The sequence below is a fragment of the Lonchura striata genome, chromosome 9, assembly GCF_046129695.1.
Source record: "Lonchura striata isolate bLonStr1 chromosome 9, bLonStr1.mat, whole genome shotgun sequence".
NCBI classification, from domain to species: domain Eukaryota; kingdom Metazoa; phylum Chordata; class Aves; order Passeriformes; family Estrildidae; genus Lonchura; species Lonchura striata.
Window position 1 is genome coordinate 12,933,674 of NC_134611.1, and position 19,197 is coordinate 12,952,870.

The following is a 19,197-nucleotide window of genomic DNA, read 5'->3' on the forward strand; positions in this document are numbered from 1 at the left end:
GCCCTGAACAGCCCCTGTGCTGCTATATCTCCTGCTGGCATCAGCCAAACAGACCAAGCAGCTTCTCCCAATCCCCCCAAATCAAAAAACACCCCAAATCTCTATGTACAGGTTCCATACACCATATCAGTACAAAAATATACACAAACTCTACAGATCCCAGTTCAGTAGATCAAAATACAGCTACAAATCACAGTGCACAGGAGAGCATCAGACCCAGGGAGGGATGGGGTCCCCCTGAGAGCATGGAACAGCATGGGTGCACCCCGGCATGGGGAGGTGGCAGGTCATCCTCCTGCCTCAGGGGGTCACTTCTCATCCAGCCGACAGTACAGGTACATGGAAACTGCCATGGAGGCAATCTGGGGAGGGCAAGGTGCAAATCAGCCTTAAATGTACAGCCTCCCTCCCCTTCCCGACAGGGGTCTGGGTCACAGCACACCAGGGGAGAGGGCTGGACATGCCCAGGGAAGGAGGCTCAGTAGCCTGGAGCTGCACCAGCCCCCTGAGCCCCCCAGGCTGGTCCAGCACAAGGAGGAGGCAGCACAGCAGTGCTCAGGACTCACCTCCAGGGCAGCGATGCCGGCTGCCACGCCGCCCGCCACTCCTGCATTGGTCCTGATTTCTTCCAAGATCTGTTTGAAACAGCCCTGCACGAGGCAACCACACGGGTGAGGATGGCAAGAGGTGGCAATACCCCAACTGCCAGGGCACAGCATCCCCCAGAAAGGGAGGTACTGCTTCTCCAACCCAGAGCACACAGCCATGGAGAAGGTCTGAGGCTTCAGGAGCAACTCAGCCACTTCTCAGACCAAATATTGGGTGGGGAGTGAGGAAAGCAAGGGAAAAAGCAAGAAAATCACCTAAAAAGGTAGAGTGGTGCCTGGGTTCATGCCCAGCACCAGGCAAGCCACTCTATTCCCTTTAGGACCAGAACAACATAACAGCTTTATTTGTTTCTACCAGGGCCAAGCCAAGGCCACCACAGCCTCCCCCCAGAACTTAAAGCCCATGGGACCACCACGTGCAGAGCTGGGGCTGGAGCTACAGGAGAGGTCTCCCTCCTGTGCCCAGGCACACCCCAAGTCAGGCTCTGCCAGCAGCCAAGAGCCAGCAGCACAGCCATACCTTGACAGCCATTTCTGCAGCCACCGTGCTGTTGCAGGGGTTGGTGGCCCCTATGCCACAGCACTGCCCGGGGTAGCCGTGGTATGTATCATAAAAGTAGGAGTTGTTGAAGTCTGTGTAATTATTCAGGCCACAGCAGTGAACCTAAGAGGGAGAGAGAGGAAGGGATGGGAAGAGCATCTTTCAGGTCTCCCTCCAGGCTCCAACACCACCCAGGCCCCACTGGCTCACGGAGGGTGTCACCCAGCTCAGCCCTGCTTCAGTGGGCTGCTCAGTAGTCACCTTGGGACCAGGGCTTTGATCCCACATACAGCTCTCACCCCACTAGCTCCCAGGCAAGTAGTTCCCAGGAACCTGGGAAATTGAGGAGGTGCTGACAGCTCAGCACATCCAGGATTGTGATGTGTCCCCACTTCCATCTCACCATCCCACCCAGACGTGCACCACCTAAGCCCATGTTGGGAAGATCCCAACCCACAGGGCCCAGCACACCTCTGTCATGGTGATATTCCAGATCTCTGAGAATGTGGGATCATTCCCATACTTCTCCTTCAGGAGCGGGGTCACCAGACCTGTCAGTAACGTCTCTGCCTGGAAGAAAAGGCAGAAAAATACCATCAGAGAAGGTCCTGGGGAGCACCACAGAGCTGAGCACCGCCACACTGCTCTCAGCCTATGGAGAGGAGACCAAAAAGACCCAGCATGGCCAGAAGTCACACCATGTCCATTTGACCCACAGAGTTTTCCCCTTCCCCCCTAACCACTGCTTTATGGCACAAGGTCACTTATGCCCAGAGAGTCATCTGATAAGGTCTAAGTGAGGGAGCCAGGAATGAGTTTGCCCTGTGGTTGACTTCTCCAGTGCCTAATGAGGCAGTCGCCTTTCTCCCCCAGGTGGTTTCTCAGGTGCCTAATAATGGGGTGAGTTTGCTCAGCATGAGGCAATAGGAACTTCCTCAAGCAGTGGCTCCTACCCTCAGAGGTGGAGGTGTCAAGCTTAAGCTGATTAGGGACTGAGGGGCTTGACAGAAAGAAGCGGGCAAAACTTCTCCTAAAAATATGAGGGTTATGACATAACAGGATCCCCTGTTCCCACCACCCTCAGGCTACTCCAGCCTGCCCACATAGCTGGTGGCAGCAGTGACCAACATCTCTTCCTCCTGCAGCACTGACCACAACACAGCAGCCACACCCATGGGCAGCGTTGCCAGCCCACGTCTCCTGTTTTCCCAAGGGGCAGGACATGTCCCAGACCAGCCCAACACAAGACTCAGGTACTGCACTCACAAGACCTGTGAAGATCAGAGCCACCACGGCAGCAGCAACTTCAGCAATGAAGATGATCAGCACCACTGAGAAGAACTAGGACAGAGCAAGGGGAGAGAGGTCAAACTGACAGGCAGAATGCTCAGGGGTCCCTGGAGCTCATCTGCTTCTGCAGGGCTCCAGCCCTCCTGCCTCTCTGCCTTCAACTCTGCTCCTGGGCAGGAGCAGCACAACCTTGGGGTCCTCCAGCCCTCCACCTGCACAGGGCTGAGCTCCAAGAGCGAGACCCCAACTCATCACGCCCTCCTGCCTCCTCTCACCCTTTCTGGGGCAGACTGAGTCCAGCACTGCTTTTCCAAGGGCCACCCAGACTGCCACCACATGGAAACATCCACAGAGATCATCTCCACAATCTGCCCATTAGGTCTCTCCCACTACAGACCCAGCTCAAATGAGGCTTGATAAGGAGGTCAGACAGGTTCATACCATCATCAGGAGACATTTGCTCTCCTTCTGGGCACCGTAGCACCCAAGGAAGCCGATCACCAGCAGGATGGCACCAATGACGATGAGGAGATAAGCCACATTCACAACCTGGAGGATGCTAGAGGAGAGCGTCCCAAATATTTTCAGGAATGACTCTCCGTCCACTTTGACCCAGATGCCAACTCCCAGGAGGGTCCCGCCACTGAGCTGGGAGGAGAAAGGCAATGTCAGCTTCCAGGTAGGCACGAGATTTGATATTCAGGCAAGGTCCTGGTATAGGTGTTTCTCCCCTTGACAGCTTTCTACCACACCAAAGCAAGACTTTGTGGCACTGTGGGCACCTCGGGGCACTGCCGGACAGGACAGTACCCTGAAACACACCCCACCAGCAGCACATCCCCTGGGCAGTGTCACAGCTGCCCCCCTCCCCAGCCCAAGTGGTTTAAGTGCCAGCAGTGGAGCAACCAAGCCAGCAGCGCCACCAGCCTCCCCACGATCCCAGTCCAGGCACTGCCACAAGTTCCTCCATACAGGGCAACTGCCTGCCCACCCAGAGGAGCTGAGCAGCCCCTGACCCCAGACCGTCATGTACTCCTGGTCAAGGTCAACTCTGGGCCACCTGCAGTCTGTGCCAGCCCTCCTCTCTGCCCACTCGACCTTCCCCACCACACTCAAATCCTGGCAGGAGCTTTACAAAGAGAGTGTTTCAGCAGAGCGAGCCGGGAGGCTGCACCCAAGGCTGTATCCTACCATACCCCTCTCCAGGTGGCTCCTGCAGAGCCAGGGCAGCTCCTGCCAGCTCTACTCCCTTTGCCCTGGGCGGGAGTAGAGCCTGCATGTGCTCCAAATTCCCGACATCCAGGAACCCCAAAGCCACAGCCACACACAGGGTCTGCTTCCCTAGAGAGGCAGAGCCCCCGGGCAGGGACGCAGCAAACCCACTGTTCTGGAGCCTCAGCACAGCCAGGGACAGGGGCAGCTGATGCAACAGCCACTGTCCCCAGAGCACGGCACAGCCCTCTGGGCCTGGCAAGTCCCACCTCCCCACACTGTCCACGCCACTGCCCACAGAAAGGAGTGCGGAGGGGCAGGAGAGCGCAGCCAGACCCACCCCACACCCGGCTCCGGGGGCTCCCCGGGACCCCCTCCCACAGACCCCAGCCCCAGGTGGCATTGAGGCACACACTTACAAAGATGGCCAGGTTGAAGAGGATCATCATGACCTTGATAAAGGTGAAGCACCCCATCTTTGCACCTGGGGAGAGCAGAGAGGTTACGGGGGAGCCCCCACCCAGCACAGCTGCTGCCGCCCCGAGATCCCAGCGCCCCTCCAGGGGAGACCAGGGGGTCCGCACGGGCGGGGAGGGACAGACCCAACTTACCTGAAGGGAGAGCAGATCCCAGCGCCCGGTCCCGTCCTGCCCCAGCTCGCTGTGCCTCCACCGCGCCGCCCGTGCCGCCTTTTAACCGGGCGCGCCCGGGGCCGCCCCCGCCGGGGCCGCCCCGGTGCCGCGGGAGCCCGGAGCCCGGCTGCCCTCTGCTGCTGGCAGCTCCCGGCTCCCGTGTCCCTGCTGCCGTGGGACACCGGGCCAGCCCGTGCCGGAGCCCGCAGCCCCGCGGGTCCCACCCCGCCGCCCTCCTCCGCTCGGGGCGCTCAGCTGTGGCACCGCCAGCACTCACAGCCCCCGGCCTCCCGTGCCAGCCAAGGCTGCGGTCCCCATCTTCGCAGGCTGATTCTGTGGGTCACCTGCTGCTGCCCCTTCTCGGCACCACTCTGGCAGGGATCTCTCCAAACCCCAAATTTCCAATGTCCTGGGCCAAAAGAGAAGCTGGCGAAGGAGGGCGCTGGGGACCGGCCGCACGGTTTGCAAAGGAAAAGCTAAAGCTGCACAGGCCTCCCCAAGTGCTGCTCAGGGAAGTGGATTTTTGCTGGCGGGGACACAACAGGGTGACGGCGGGAGAGGACAGTGACAGCCATGACAGATGCCAGCACTGGAGCAGTCAGCGGAGACCTGCCATTGCCTAAGGGCTGCCAAAAGTGATTTTCTTTGGAAAGACGCTTTGAAACAGGGCTGGTTTCCCACAGAGGAGGACTGCAAGAGCCACACCACACAGAGGGGGAGATGCTGCTTCCCCAGGCCTGACCCTGGCAGTGGTCTTTGCCCATCCAAGGGCTCCTCTGGGGCAGGAGCTTGTGCTGGTTCCATCACCAGCACCCACAGTGTGTTCCTTCAACTTGTCATCAAACCACAGAGCGATGCAGGAGGCAGGGGAGACCTCATCCTGCAGGAAACCAGGCTCTGTGTGCCCAGCACACTCCACCCCACACCCAGCTCCCCCAAAACCCCACAGCACATTCCCTTCCTGGCTGTAATGATACATTTCATCAGGATGAAGTCAGCCCCATTGGCTCCAGCTGAATTGCAGTGGTATTTGGGGGAAGCCTTTGACCCTCCCAGGCACCCTGGGTATGAACACAACCCGTGCTGCAGCTGGGGGCTGTAGCCCTCACCCCCTCACTGCCTGTAGCCTCAGCCCTTTTCTGCAGCCCTCAGTTGTCAGGAAGCTGCTCAGAGTCGGGGCCAAGCCTTCATTCCTGTCCCAAGGGGAGACAGCTGCTCCTAAACCCCCTCTCATACTGCCCCCTGCCAAAAGTTGCCCCATCCCAGCCTGGCCCTGTTTGCTGTACACAATCCCCTACCCCAAAAATAATTTTTGGCAAATACATGAGTACTTGGTCTCCTTCCCAATCATTGCCAGCCACATGGGAAAAAATGAGGACAAGGTATGGACTGTTCCCCTCACCTCCTCCAGCACCTGGTGCCACAGCCTGGGGTTCAGCTGCTCCCCAGCATCCCCCACCTGAGCCCCACGAGGGAGCCAGGGCTGGATTTTCTGGTTTTCTGGGAAGGCCTGACCTGACCACAGAAGGACAAGTCCAGTGACATTCTCATGTCCCTGCTGCCCAGCAAGGCCACGCCATCTCCCAAGTGTCCCCATCCTCTCCCACAGGCCAGCTGGATCCTCAGCATCCCCTTCCCTGGAGCATGGGGGTGCCTCTCACCAGGGCAGGGGCAGCAAAGCTCCCTGAGAGCTGAGAAGTGGCCTCAGTTTCCCTCCTGGTAAAGCACTGGGTAAGAAGCCGAAGGCATCACCAGCCATGGAGACCAGCCAAGTCTGTGACTGACAGGATTTTGGGATATCCTCAGCCAGGTGAGTCACTTGCAAAGAGCTTTCACGTGTCTGTGGTGGGCTGGCAGCATCTACCCAGCTGTCTGTCCAGCACCCAGACACCTGGACAGTCAGGATGGATGGACACACTGCAATGTGCCAGCAGTGAGCCCGACTTTGGGTTTGCAGATGGAAGTTACTGAATGTTGCTGATTTGTGCTGAATTCATCACTTCCCACCTCCTGATGCAGAGAAATAAATATCTGCATCAGCCAAAAGTTTTTGATGTCTTGAAATATTTCAGTTCTTAGCTTCAAAAGGAGTCAAAGCATTTTGGCTGGAGAGCTGGGGAAATCCCAATTCCCCCACCTTGGGGGGGACCAGGCAGTGAGACCACATTGATTTCCCTGTGGCTGCAGCTCCCGCTTCCGGGGGAATCCTCATTTCTGTGGCTATGTGCGAAACCACGACTTGAGTCCCAAGAGCAGGAGCTGCCCCATCTTGTGCTGCCGTGTGTGTCCCGGGGTGTAAACCCAGGGGTGATAAGGGGGACTGCCAGTGTGTCCCAGCAGTGCCTCGCCCTGTGTGTGTCCCTCGGGGGAGGCTGTGTCCCTGTGCTCCCGCAGCCGCTGTTCATCGCGGTGCTGTCCCAGCTGTGTGCTAATAACGCAGCCAACGAGGGGCTCGGTGGCAGCGTCCCTCCTTGGTACCGGGCTGGGCTTCCCCCGTGCCAGCCCCGAGCCTGCCCTGCCGCTGCCTGCCCGCCCCTCCGATCCCATTTCCCTGCTCCTCACGCGTGTCCAGGCCGGCAGGTCCCTCTTGCGTTAATTACCGAGGGCGGCCGAGCCGGGCGGGCTCGGGGATGCGCCGCGGTCGCACCGGGACCGCTCCGTGCCCGGCGCCGCCGCCCCGGGGCTGCTGCGGGACGCGGCGGCTGGGAGGGGCTGGAGCTTTCTCCCCGGGTCTGCTGTGGGACTTGGCCCAGCTCTGCTCATGGGGTGTGCTGTGCCCGCGGCCCGGAGAGGTGGCATTGAGGTGCCCTGTGTCCCCGTGCCACGCTGGTGTCCTGCCAGCATCCCCTCCAGCAGCTCCTGGCATCTGCCTTGCTGGGAAGCTCCAGCCCTGCAGAGAGGCAGGAGAGAGCCCCAACAGCACCTCCAGTCTTTCCTTATGTCCCTGGGTTTTCTCCAGCCTCTCCCTCCCCAGGCTCGGGTAGCCCCAGCCCGGCAGGCAGTTTGGTGGTGGTGGCAGGGCTTGGCTGTGGGAGCAAGTGGGAAGAGTTGTCCAAGGATGCCCCACTGGGAAGTTGTTTGAAGAGGCACTTGGCTCTCCCTAAACCAAAATCCACAGAAGCCAGAGCTCAAAGCTGGGCACTCAAGAAGAAAACCAAGAGACAGGAAGTTTTCCTGTTCCTGAAGAGAAAGCAAATAAAGGCCCATTCCGAATTGAGGAAACAGTGGTGGTACCAAAAAAGTCAACTCTGAAACGTCAAAGGAAATGCAAAACCTTTTCCCTATGTTTTTTTCTGGCTGGAAAGGGCTCAGCCCAGTTCTGCAGCCTCACTTTCTCCAGCCGGGCATGTTAACAGCCCTATTTCTGCTCTATTTATTCACAGCCATGTGGCCAACTTCCCTGGACACGAGCATGGCAGCCCCCAAAAGCAAAGAGGGGAGCAGTGGGACCCCTGTCACTTTGGAAAGGCCAGGATAGGCAGGCAGGGTGGATGCTGAGCATTCCCTGGACATGCTCCCACCAAGGGTTATCCCTCCAGCCAGGGGAGGAGAGAAGCTGCAGAAGGGCACGGGCAGCTCAGTGAGGAGACATCGCTCTCCTCCCCACAGAGCCATGCTGGGCTGCCCAGACAGGGAGCAAGGAGCAGCCTGAAGGGAGCTGTGGGGTACAGGGAGCAAGGGGAGCTCCTCCTGCTTCTCCACAGAACAGCCAAGGCCAAGCAAGTCACGGCAAAGCTCTCATTGCCATGAGTGCTGCTCATTAATCCAGCGAGGGTGGATTAATCAGGGCCTGACAAGCAGCTCCTCTGGCTCAATCAATAGCAGCAAAGGCCTGGAGCACTCTTGCAGCCTTCACAGGGTGCTTCCTGAGGGCCCTCTGCCCACCCTGGGGGATGTGCCAAACTCTGGGCTGGAGTGGTGTGGGGGTTTAAATTAACCAGGTAGGGGTGGCACAGGGTGAGGGGCAGCCCGAGGTGCAGAGTTTTGGGAATGATCCTCATGCAGTGCAGCTGGAATGGGGTGTAAGAGGTGCTCTGGGAGGGGTTCTTGAGACAGCACCCAACCAGTGAGAGCTGGGGTGATGCTCAGCCCCACCCAAGTTTTGCAGGACTGGGGTCAGTGGAACTTGGCTCCAGCAGGAAATGGTGCCTTTGTGTCTGGGGACCTCAAGAGTGCATCAGGAGGGAAAGATACCTGCACTGGGCAGAAGGGATCCACTCAGCATCCTGGGAAGGGCAGATGAGGGGTGTCATGCCAGGTTGTTCCCCTGCCCCTGTGCTGCAGGACTGCATTGATTCCTGGCCTGTATATTGGGTTGATCCTGGGACAGGAGGGGTGATGCCACAGGAGGGTGATGTACCCGCCAGCCCCCCCAGCTCCAGCCCTGTCCCAGGAGGGAAACACCTCCTTGCCTTTCCCCGGGCAGCTCCCAAGCACTGGTGCTGTGCTCAGCCTGGCTGACTTCACAGCCCTGTGGGACACGCTGGGGAGACCAGGCAGGGCTTCAGAGACTCAGCAAAACCTCTTCACCCCTGGTGGGGCACAGGGAACATGACTGGGGAAACATGACTGTGGGGAGGGCAGCACCTGGCTGTTCGCAGCCGACTCTGACCCTGTCCCACCAGCAATGACAGCAGCATAGTGCCAGTAGAAATGGGATGAGGGAGAGAAAATTCTCCTTTAATCCCTAAGGACCAGCAGCTGGGCTGGATCCAGCTGGAGAGTGGGGCAATAGGGGCTGTGTGCTGCACAAGGAAGTGCAGTTGAGGAGGAATCCCCCAGGATGCTGCTGCCCTGCACCATCAGGCCATGCACTACAGGGAAGGGAGGGGGGGTTGCTGAAATTATGGATGAGAAGGGTCATGCATCTCCTGCACTGCTCTGCTGACCTCTGTGTCTGTTTCCTCAGTTTTCCCAGAACCTGGTATTCTTCCTTGGACTTCATGCCACCCCTGCACTGCTGCCTGCAGTGGCTTGGATTCAGCCAGCATGCACTTCCCAGAGCCCGTGTTTTAGGTACCATCTATTTTTAGGATGTCCAACCTGCAGCAAAGACAAGGAGCCACGACCATTTCAGAGAAGTCAGCATGAGAAGCAAGGATTTAGGAAAAAAAAAACAACAACAAAACCAACAACCAAAGCAAGCCTTTGGGAGCATCACATCCACCTCCCTGTGCCTCACAGACAGACAAATACTGGGGTAGCTTGTCTAAGCTCAGGACAAGAGCGAGGAACCAGAGCATCCCTGAGCTGGGATTCTCCATGACATCTCCTGCCTGTCCTGTGCGTGTTTTTCAGCCTGGTTAAGGGATGAGATTCTGTGCGGGTGCACAGGGAGAGCTGGCTGGCATAAGGGGGGTGTCCATGGGGTGCTGGTCCTCTCCTGTGCTTTAGCACCTCTAAGGATGGATGGAGACCCACAGATGGAAGATCTCCATCCTCCAGAGGATGCAATTTGGGAGCAGAGATGCTGCATCTGGGAATGAAGTCATCCACCTACTCCTACAATTCTCCCTCCTCCCGCTCGGTAGCCGGGTGCCCCCCGCCCCCCGACGCGCTGCGGCGGGGGGGGCCGCCCGGCTACCGAGCGGGAGGAGGAGGAGGAGGAGGAGGAGGGACGCTGACATCACCGCCGGAGCGCGGCTCGGCGGGGCCGGGAGCCGGCTCCGCTCCGCTCCCGTTCGCCGCTCCGCCCGCGGAGCCACCGCGCCCGGTAAGGCTGGAGGGGCGGCGGGAGGGCTCTGGGAGGCGGGTGGATGGCTGGACAGACAGACGGCTGCTGCTCAGCATCCCTCCATCCCTCTTCCACGGGGTCCTGCTGGAAGCTGGGGGACAGTGGGTCGGCAGCAGCAGTCTTTCCCCCTAACGATGATGTCACTCTTGGAGGAATATATAAAGATGAACCAAAAAAAAAATAAAAAATAAAAAAAAAAGGAAAAAAAAAAGCCAAAAGCAAACCCATATGAAAAACCTACATCTTCATTTGCCAGCTCCGTGCAGCAGTGCCAGCCTGGAGCTGCCGGAGGGGAGCTGCGTGCGGCAGGAGGTTTCTCAGCACATATGTCTATTTTAAAAACCCGTGGCGTGATCTCTTGCCCTACTTTCCAGACTCTTGCCGGTACTTTCCTTGCGTGCAGTGGCCGAGCCCGGCTGGCGGGAGCTCCCCGGGAGGCAGGAGCCGAGCGAGCCGCTGGGCTCTCCCTGGTGCCGGGAATTTGGGATGGGGACGGGCACGGCGCTGGGGTCAAGGCGGAGGTTTGGTCACTAACGCGCTGCCTTTCTCTCCGGCAGGGGAGGGATGTCCCCAGCACGGTGCGGATGAAGCCAGGCTAACGAGGACCCACCATTGCCCCCTCTACCCCCAACAGCATCATTCGCTCCCCTCCGTTTGCCCCGGTGAAGAAACAGCTCCTTACCCACACCCGAGCCAGCGAGTCCCAGGCGCTGGTGTGGCTCCAGAGCAATTCTGGGGTTGGAGGGTCAGCAGCCGCTCTCCATCTCGCAGATTTGCCGACACTGAGGGAAATTCAGCGCGTGTGTGCGGGGAAGGGAGCGCTCCGAGCCCACAGTGCCCCAGTGCCCGGCCGGGCGGGTGCCCAGGCCACGCCGCCATGGCCTCCTCGGACGGGCTGCAGTACCGGGCTCTCTACGAGTACCAGAAGGACCGGGAGGAGGACCTGGCGCTGTGCCCCGGGGATGTGCTGACGGTCAGCAGGGCCGGGCTGCTCGGCAGCCCCAACTACAAGGACGGGGACGAGCGCAACCCCCAGGGGTGGCTGCACGGCGTCAACGAGCGCACCAAGGAGCGCGGAGACTTCCCCGGCACCTACGTGGAGTACCTGGGTCCCACCCGCATCGCCGCCGCCGCCACCAAGGCCAGGCCACGGCCCCTGCCCCTGCCACCCGCTGGGACCCCCACGCCCTGGGGTGAGTGCGAGGGGAGCAGGAAGGTGGGAGCCCACGGGTGGGTGTCCCCCGCAAGATGGTGAGGGTGGTGTGGAGCCGGGGTGGGCGCTTGCAGCTGAGGTGGCTTAGTGGGAAACCACGCTCGGGACGGGGATCCAGCCCCAGAAAAAGAAGTTGTTCTGGGAATTATCTGCCCTGGTGCATCGAGGCAGCCTCAGGAGGGGCAGGGGATGCCCAGAGTGTCGCTACCCCCCGGCCAAACATGCTGCAGGGATTGCTCCTCACCAGCATCCCAGGCTGGCTGCCGTGCTGGCACGGGGTGTCCAAGGAGATCCACATCCCTGAGAGCACAGCAGAAGATGCAAGGCCTCTTTGGCTCCTCAGAGAGGAGCAGAAAGCCCCATGGTGGTCCCCAGGGACCTTTTCTCCACCTGCTCCTCTCCCCACCACTGCGGCACCTGATTCAGGCTGCTCTCAGTGCCCGGGTGAGTGCTGGCCCTCGGCCAGCTCCCAGCCTCACTGTCACTTTGTGCAAGCTGGGACAGGGGACAATCCTGGCAAGCGGTGTGGTCAGTCCCTGGGGGGCTCCTCTGTCCCTGGGGGCTGCAGCAGAGCCCTGGGGAGACACTTGGCAGGACCCTTCCTGGCACAGGGGCCTGTGCCCATTTCTCTGCCTGTATCTGCTGAGCTCGTGCAGCAGCTCTGCCCTCGCCACTCACCGTGGCCAAGTGCACTGGGGGCCAGGAAGGATTTCACAGCAGTTGCACCGTGTACACAAGCTAAAAAAAAATAAAACCAAAGTAAGAATCCCCCCTCATTCCAGCCAAGCACATCCCAGTGACCCCAGTCAAAGCCACGGTGCTCTCCTGCTTGGGATGTATGGAGCAGAAATGGCTGTCAGTGCTGGCCTGGGGCTGGCAGAGCAGCACTGCCCTGGCAGGAAAACCTGCCCAGCTGCTGGTCTGGCACCTCAGACACCCTCCTGGCCCAGTTTGGGACCAGTGTGGTAACCAAAGGAGCAGCCCCTGTGCTTGGTCAGGGTTCAGAGGGGCACTCTGATGAGGAGTCTGTCTCCCTCCAAAATACGGTTCAGGACCCCCTTGTCACCGTGCTCTGAGGTGGGGACCACCTGGCTCCTGGGCTGAGCATGGCACCGTCCATGAACACGTGTGGGGTTGCTGTGCAGTTCCTGACCTGCAGCCCCACAACCACTTGGGAAGGACGCTGGGCCCCCCCACACCTCCCCTCACCAAAATGCAGGTGCTCCTCCCCGACCAGTGCGCCAAGGCAGCCGCAGTCCCAGCAGCACTGGTGAGGCTCCGTGTGCAGCTACGTGCTGGATTTGCAGGAGGGTGGAGGCCGCTTTTTGGGGGTGTTTATCCTGCCAGACGAGGGGTTTGAGCCCCCTGCCCAGTCCAGCTCAGCGGTGAACCCTCTGAGTGTTCAGCAGCAGAGCTCTGGAAAACTCAGAGCTGTGTGGAGATTTTGGGGCAGACAGGAGCAGACCCCAGGGCTCTCCAGCCCTGCTCACCAGGGAAGGCGAAGCCACCTTCTTGTTGCTCACACAGGGGGTGCCACAGGCTCCTCTCCTGGAGAGATGTGCCCAGGGACCCCTGCCCACAGGTGCTGGGGATGTGGAGATTCCCTGCAAATCGAGGAATGTCCGCAGCAGGAAGTGTGTCCTGGCCGGAGAGTCATGAGGAAGGTCTCGGTGTAGGCACCCCAGCCCTGCATGCACTCAGGTGAAAGCATAACAACATTTTTAAAATGTAAAATCCATAATTTTTAGTGGGGAAAAAAGCCCTAAAGCCAGGTTTTGGGGTAGGTGGGAAGGGCACTGCCATCTGCAGGACGTGCTCTGGCCGAGGCCAGGTGTCCAGGGGGACACTGGGGGCTGCCTTCCCAGTGCTGTGCCATGGGGTGCCCCTCCCTGGGGTGCCTTTCCTGGGGCCACGCCAGGGTGTGCAGGCACCTCACTAGGGCACGTTTTGTCCCACAACCACGTCTTTCTGCAGCACAGGAGCACTGTGTGCCATTTTGTGTCAGTTTAAACGCAAACCTCCCAGATCACAGGCTTCCCCTTAGAGTAAAAATCTCCAAGATCCTCTGGAAAGAGAAGGTACTCTTGTTTTGGTTTGGGATTTTTTAGTTTGTGTTTTTTTTTGGTTTGGTGGGTTTGGTTTTGGTTTTTGTATTTTTTTTTTATTTTATTCTTCCCAAACTGATTCCATTTCCAGATGGAGGTTTGAGGGGTGTATTTCCGGCAAAAAAAAATCACACAAATTTATATTTCTGCGACAGCAGTGTACCCCATTCCCCCCACCCCCAAGTGCCTCAGTTCCCACCGAGCCCTGGTGCCACTCAGGGACCCTGAGCTGGCTCAGACCATGGAGGAATGAGAGATACTGCATGTCCCAGCCATGCCTTCGAGCCAGGGCTGGCTCTGCAGGGAGGAATGGTCCTTCTTTTAATTAAATAACATCCCAAAAATGGCTCTGCAGCAGATCTGAGTCCCAGGGGATCTTGCTGGCTGTTTTGCCCCCGACTTGTCCTGGGCAGCACCACTGTCACAAGGCATCACCTCCACTTCCCCCAGGGCTGGCATTGAGTGGCGCATCAAGATGCTGGGATCCAGCCTGGCACAGCTTTGGGCCATTCCTGCCATTCCCAGCCAGGAGAAAGTTATTTTTTTTGCAATTACCACCTTTTCCCCAAGCCATTGATTCAGAGGAAAAGCCCAGTTTCCTTTATTATAAAACCACTCATGCAGTGGGAACATTTTTGCATGAGCTTCCAACCATGCACTTTGCTTTTAACCCTGAAATCTTCCCTGTTCCCACCCAAGGCACCAACACACCCCCACTGGGTGGCAGAGGGGACCCCTTGCTGTGGCTGGGGGTTGTGGCCATGCCTGGGGACTGGATCAGCCACCCATGAGTGGCAGGTTTGCATCATTATCTGTTCTCCAGGGAGCACCAGGGCATCACCACGGTGAGGATCAGAGCCTGGATCGACCTGTTGCAGCCAGGTTGTGTTTTTTGTGAAAGATTGAAGGCAGCATGGCCCTGCCTGAAGTCCCTCTCATATTCATTTTGGCCTTTCCACGCATTGTTCATGCTGCAGCAGTCGCACATGGCCCTGGTGTGCTGCAGCCTGTGGCAGCCCCTGCCAGCCCCTGCCCCTTGCTGTTCTGGGGTTCTCAATGCCACTAAAGAGAGAGCAGAGAGAAATCCCAGCACTGACCTGCCAAGGTGTCCATTGGGTTTAACCCCCACAGGAGGGGTTTATCGGCTGGGGTGATAAAGAGGGATGGATGGATGGATGGATGGATGGATGGATGGATGGATGGATGGATACAACATGCCCTGGGGTAAGGACAGCTGCTCTCCTGCCTGCCAAGGGCTTTGCTCCTCTTTGCCATGATCTGCAGTGAGATGTCCTTGGTCTAAAACCCAGGATGAGCAGCACATGGGGGTTTGTGCTGAGCCCTGATTGCTGAAGGGGTTTTAGGGGCTGAGGGAGGTCTGCACCAGCCAGGGGCAGGCTGGGTCCTCCTGGGCCTGTTCTCAATCCTGCTGTGCACACCAGAGAACCTGAGCAGTGAGAGCTGCAGTGAGAAGTGTCTGTGGTGGGCATGGGTCTGGGTTCCCAGCTCCTGCCTCTGTCACCGTGGGCTGTGGGTGATGAGAGGGGTGGGAACAGAGGTTTTGTCTTTGAAGATCTCCATGCCCAGGACTGGATGCTGCCCACAAGCAGGGCACATTCCTGAGCAGGTCTTTGCGTCTCAGCAAGCAGCTGAGCCCCCAACGGCGACTCTTATTGCAAAAAGAGGATAAAATAAAGGGGAGAAGTGCTCCCAAATTAGACATGCATGAGCCAAAGTGTTGGTTGTGGCTGTGCCAAAGCAGCAGCTTGATCCTGTCCTGGGGCAGCTGAGGAACGTGGAATTCCTGCAGGCAGGAATTTCCAAACCCCTTCTCCCCTTCTTTTCACCGCAGGACTCTCCGGGCAGGCAGAGCTCACCGAGCACCCCGCCCTCCCCGAGCAGGCTCTGCAGACCGTGGCCAGGCTCATCGAGGCGCTGGAAAAACAAGGTACGGAGAGCCAGGGCCCCGGCCGCAGGGCACACCCGGGTGCACACGCAGCCACCCGCTCTGCCCGCTTCGGAGCGCCCCGGGAGCATCGCTGGAGCCAAACCTCTCCCCGGCCCCCGGGGGCAGCGCGGGGAGCGTTCTCGGCCCCTCCTGGCTCCCCCGTGTCGGGAAGGAGGAGGTGGGCTCAGCACTAACCCCTCTCTCCCGGCTGTGTCCCAGGGCTCGACAGCGAGGTGCTCTACAGGCCCGGCCCCGGCGCGCTGGGGGATGCTGAGCTCAAGCAGGCGCTCCTGGCCGGTGAGTCCCAGAGCCGCGTTCCGGGAGGGAAGGGGCTGTGGGGCCATGCTGCCCTGGCAGGGAGGGGTTTCGGCACCAACATCAGCAGAGCCCGAATCCCGGCTCTGTGAGGCCCTGCCTGCGTGCGGACCCCCCTCTTCTCCCCGTGGGATGCAGCTAAAAGTGATGCAGGTGCAGGGCAGAAGCGCTTCAGGAGAGTATTTTTTGGGAGGGTGAGGGGGGGTGGGGGCAAAAATACTTGAGTTTTTTAATCTCTAGGGTTTGTATCGGAGAAGCAGGGCAAGGAGAAAGCATCTTGCAATAGGGAAAAAGAAAGAGGAAAGGGAAAGCACATTATTTACAAGAATGGAAAGCTGTTTGCAGGACTTAAGGAGCATGAGCGGGTTGGGGGAGAAAGGGAAAACCATTTCCCCATCCCTGCTTCTAAATCCACGGCTGGGATAGGATGGCAGACGGCGCGGGGCGGGGAGGGACGCGATGGATCCAGCGTGCCGCTCAAATCTGGGCTTTTTGGGGGGCAGGGGGTGCACGGAGCATCCCCATCCTCCGGCCGCGCTGCCCAGAGGGCGGCACTGTGACACCAGGCACGGGCGGCCCCGCACAGCCCCGGGCTGGCCCCGCATCCCGGGCGCTGCCGGGCGGGGGGCGGCGGGAGCCGGGCGGTGTTGCTGGGGAGAAGGGCTGTGATGAAATCGCTATATTAAGCACCATGACCTCATCGCTTCCCGCGCACCGGGAGCCGCGTCCCGCCGGGCGGGGAAAGGAGGGATGCAGGAGAGCAGAGCTCCCAGGGATGCTCCTTCCCCATTGCTCGAAGAGAGCTGCGCTCCCCGCGGAGGTGAGGGGGGTTGGGGGCACCCCACCACCCCACTCTTCTCCCCCAGATGTGGGCTGAGGAAGCCCGGAGCAGTGGGTGCTCTTCTTAACAGGAGGTGAAGGCATCCGAGAGCAATCCCCTGGACTGCCCTGGGCACTGGTGCCTAGGCTGGCATGGGCAGCAATACCAGCATGGGAAGGATGTTTTGCTTTCCAAGCATGCAGGAGTTATGGGTCCTCCATTCTTCCATCCCAGGCAGGTCCAGAGCTCCCCACAGGGCAGCACCACTGCAGCTACTGCCAAAATCCTGCTCAGCCTCAGGAGATCCTCCCAGCCCAGGGCAAACCCCACTGGCTTGGCACTTGGTGGGTCTATCCAGGTCTGCACATCTCCTCTGCACATCTCCCATGGCAGGGTCCAGCACTGGTCAGAGAAATGCCATTGTGGTTTAAAAAACATTTGGAAGCCTTTAAAAATCACCAGTAGCCCTGGGAGACTTGATACTCCCAAGCCCTTATTTCCTCTGGGACCAAAATCTTTAATTGGGCACCACAGGGGGCTGCCCCTTGTGCTCAGCAACACTGAGCTGGGCAAAGTCAGGGCTCCCCAGAGCTGGAGGGGGTGGGACAAGTCTCACACTCATTAGCTCTCAGCTGAAGGGGCTGATGCTCAGCCATGCCAGAGAGATGCTCTGCAACAGGATGGGAATGACGTTCCTGCTGGAGTCAAGCATCCCAGCAGAGGCCAGGCTTGGCAGCCTGCTCCTATTGCAACCTCCTGCAGAGCACAGACCCAGTGGTGCTTCCCCAGGACCCTGCTGGAGCCCACACCGGGCTGGGGAGGGCAGGAGAGAATCTCTGCTTTGTGTCCCATACAAGTCCTCTCATTGCATTCCGTGGAATAAATGGTCCTGCAGGAATATTGGAGTTTGCTTGCCCCGTGTGTGAGAAGACAGAGTCACATTTCCCCTCCTCCCGTGCTCCTGGTGGTTCTCCCCTCCAGACTCCCATATCTGCCAGCAGCCTGCTTGCAAAGGACAAGCTTCATCCTGGGGAATGGGGAGAAACCAGAGCCAGGGTTGGTGGCATGGAGGAGCAAGGGCTGGAAAAGTTCAGATGTTGATTTTCTAACCCCCTATATCTCAATGTGTTAGAGAACTCAGCATGTTTTCTGCACTGAAAGCATCTGAACTTCCAGTGGGAAGAAGGAGGAGGACCTTGAGACACAAGGAGCTGGGCAAGTCAGCTCCTGGCTGTCCCTAGGAGCCCATGGGCACCGTGCTCCCAGGGCTGGCAGCACAGTCACAGGTCTGAGTCATGCTGATTGAACCCTTTCCCCATCCCTGCCCCTTTTAGAGCTCTTACCGTGGGGGATCATACCTGTGGACAGTCCCTGAGCTGAACATCATCCAGGTTTGGGATGAAGGTTTCCCATCCTCATGGCAGCATTGGACAGAGTGGCTCCTCATGGGTGTACAGTCTGAGCTGAGCCTGTTCCCATCCTGGCACTGGTGACATTCTGCAGGTCAGTGGTATCTGACTTGCTGCAGTGTCACTGATAGAGTATGTGCTGAAAAAGAGGAATAAAGCAGAGTTTCACCCTTCTGCCCCCAGCAGTCCCTGCAGTGCCTGGATGGGAGCTACTTCATGCCATGGGGTATTTCTGTGGTGTGGGGCCACACACTGACCCCAAGAGTTTGCAGCTCCCAGCAGTCCTGCTGTCCCCTGTGTGCAGCTCAGGGGCTGTTTGGAGCCTGGGGACATGAGGTGTATGAGTCCCTTCAGTGCCCAGACCTGATGTTTTCCCCTGCACCAGGCTTGCTCAGGGTTCTGTCCACGCTCCTCTCTGCCTGGGACGTGGCAGGCAGCCTTCTCACTGCTGCTGCTGGAAACTTGGGACATTTTTGGATGATAGCAGCAGAGCTGTGGGTGGGCTGGTGGGTGCTGGAGCCCCTCAGACTTGAGGCACCCAAGCTGAGGGAGGTTTGGCTTGGGAATGGCTGCAAAGTCCCGTGTGTAATATCCGGGCAGTGCTTTGCCACGGCTGAGTAGGGAAGCTCTGCGTCCTTACCCCTCCTCCCTGGTGGCGGACAGTGCACAGAGACCTCACCCCAGAGGTCCGTGGGTGCTCCCTATGGCTCAGGTGGGACCGAACCTTTCCGGGATGGCTGCGCAGCGCTGAAACCTCCCCCGCGCTCTGGCTGAGCCCCGCTCTGCTCGGGCTCTGGAGTCCAGCCGCAGACGTAAACACGGAGACCCTTCCCCGGATACAAGCGCAGCAATGGGAAGAGGCTCTCCGCTGTTGTCAGGGCCGGGCAGGAGCCGCTGCGGCTCGGCTGCCCGGGAGCAGAGCCGGCGGATTGGAGCCGGTGTCTCCGGGCGTGCCGCGCCGCGCTGCGCGCTCGGCTGCGCGGGGCGCAGTCTGCCCGGAGACACGCTCACGTGCCCGGGAATTAGGTCAGCTCTCGGTGGGGATTAGCGAGACACGGTGGGTGCCGGGGCTTCGTGGGGCTGCCAGGAGCTGCTGCTAGGCAGAAAGGGTCGGGGAGTGAGCAGCGGCTCGGGGGGCCTCACGCCGCTCCCCCCATCACCGCGGTGTGGATGCACGGCGATGGAGCGCGCCGCCGTCCTCATCCCTGGGATGCCACAGGGGATCCGAGGCCCCCCAAGGGCTCTGGTTTCCCCCGGCCAAGCTCATTCCACCAGGATGACTTTCCTCCCGAGCGTGAGGCGCCCCGGTGCCTGCGGCACTGCTTTTTATTTATACCTGCAGTGGAAATAAACCCCGTGTCGTCAGAGCC

The 19,197-nt window shown here is 59.2% G+C and overlaps 2 protein-coding genes across 2 annotated transcripts in view; one reads left to right on the forward strand and one right to left on the reverse strand.

Moving 5' to 3' along the window:
• Nucleotides 1-263: 263 nt before the first annotated feature.
• On the reverse strand, nt 264-4,129 carry TSPAN1 (tetraspanin 1). The gene is made up of 7 exons (XM_077785362.1): nt 4,071-4,129; nt 2,881-3,087; nt 2,416-2,490; nt 1,621-1,719; nt 1,129-1,272; nt 567-650; nt 264-362 (listed from the first exon to the last, which is right to left on the reverse strand). Exons 1-7 carry the CDS (start codon nt 4,125-4,127, stop codon nt 309-311), a joined length of 720 nt encoding a protein of 239 aa, XP_077641488.1. The 5' UTR covers nt 4,128-4,129; the 3' UTR covers nt 264-308.
• A 5,679-nt stretch (nt 4,130-9,808) lies between these two features.
• Nucleotides 9,809-19,197, forward strand: part of PIK3R3 (phosphoinositide-3-kinase regulatory subunit 3) — a 77,274-nt gene continuing 67,885 nt past the window's right edge. The window contains exons 1-4 of the mRNA XM_021528703.3: nt 9,809-9,996; nt 10,575-11,210; nt 15,188-15,283; nt 15,503-15,580. Of these exons, the coding sequence (XP_021384378.1) occupies nt 10,895-11,210; nt 15,188-15,283; nt 15,503-15,580 (490 nt within the window). The 5' untranslated portion in view covers nt 9,809-9,996; nt 10,575-10,894. The remainder of the gene's footprint in view (nt 9,997-10,574; nt 11,211-15,187; nt 15,284-15,502; nt 15,581-19,197) is intronic.

Bases quoted from the DNA above. Each gene is read 5' to 3' on its own strand.
- TSPAN1 (XM_077785362.1), bottom strand. From the start codon at position 4,127: ATGGGGTGCTTCACCTTTATCAAGGTCATGATGATCCTCTTCAACCTG. The intron at 3,088-4,070 runs GTAAGTGTGTGC...TTCTCCTCCCAG, and splicing joins TCTTCAACCTGGCCATCTTT to CTCAGTGGCGGGACCCTCCT. The intron at 2,491-2,880 runs GTATGAACCTGT...GCTCTGTCCTAG, and splicing joins GCAAATGTCTCCTGATGATG to TTCTTCTCAGTGGTGCTGAT.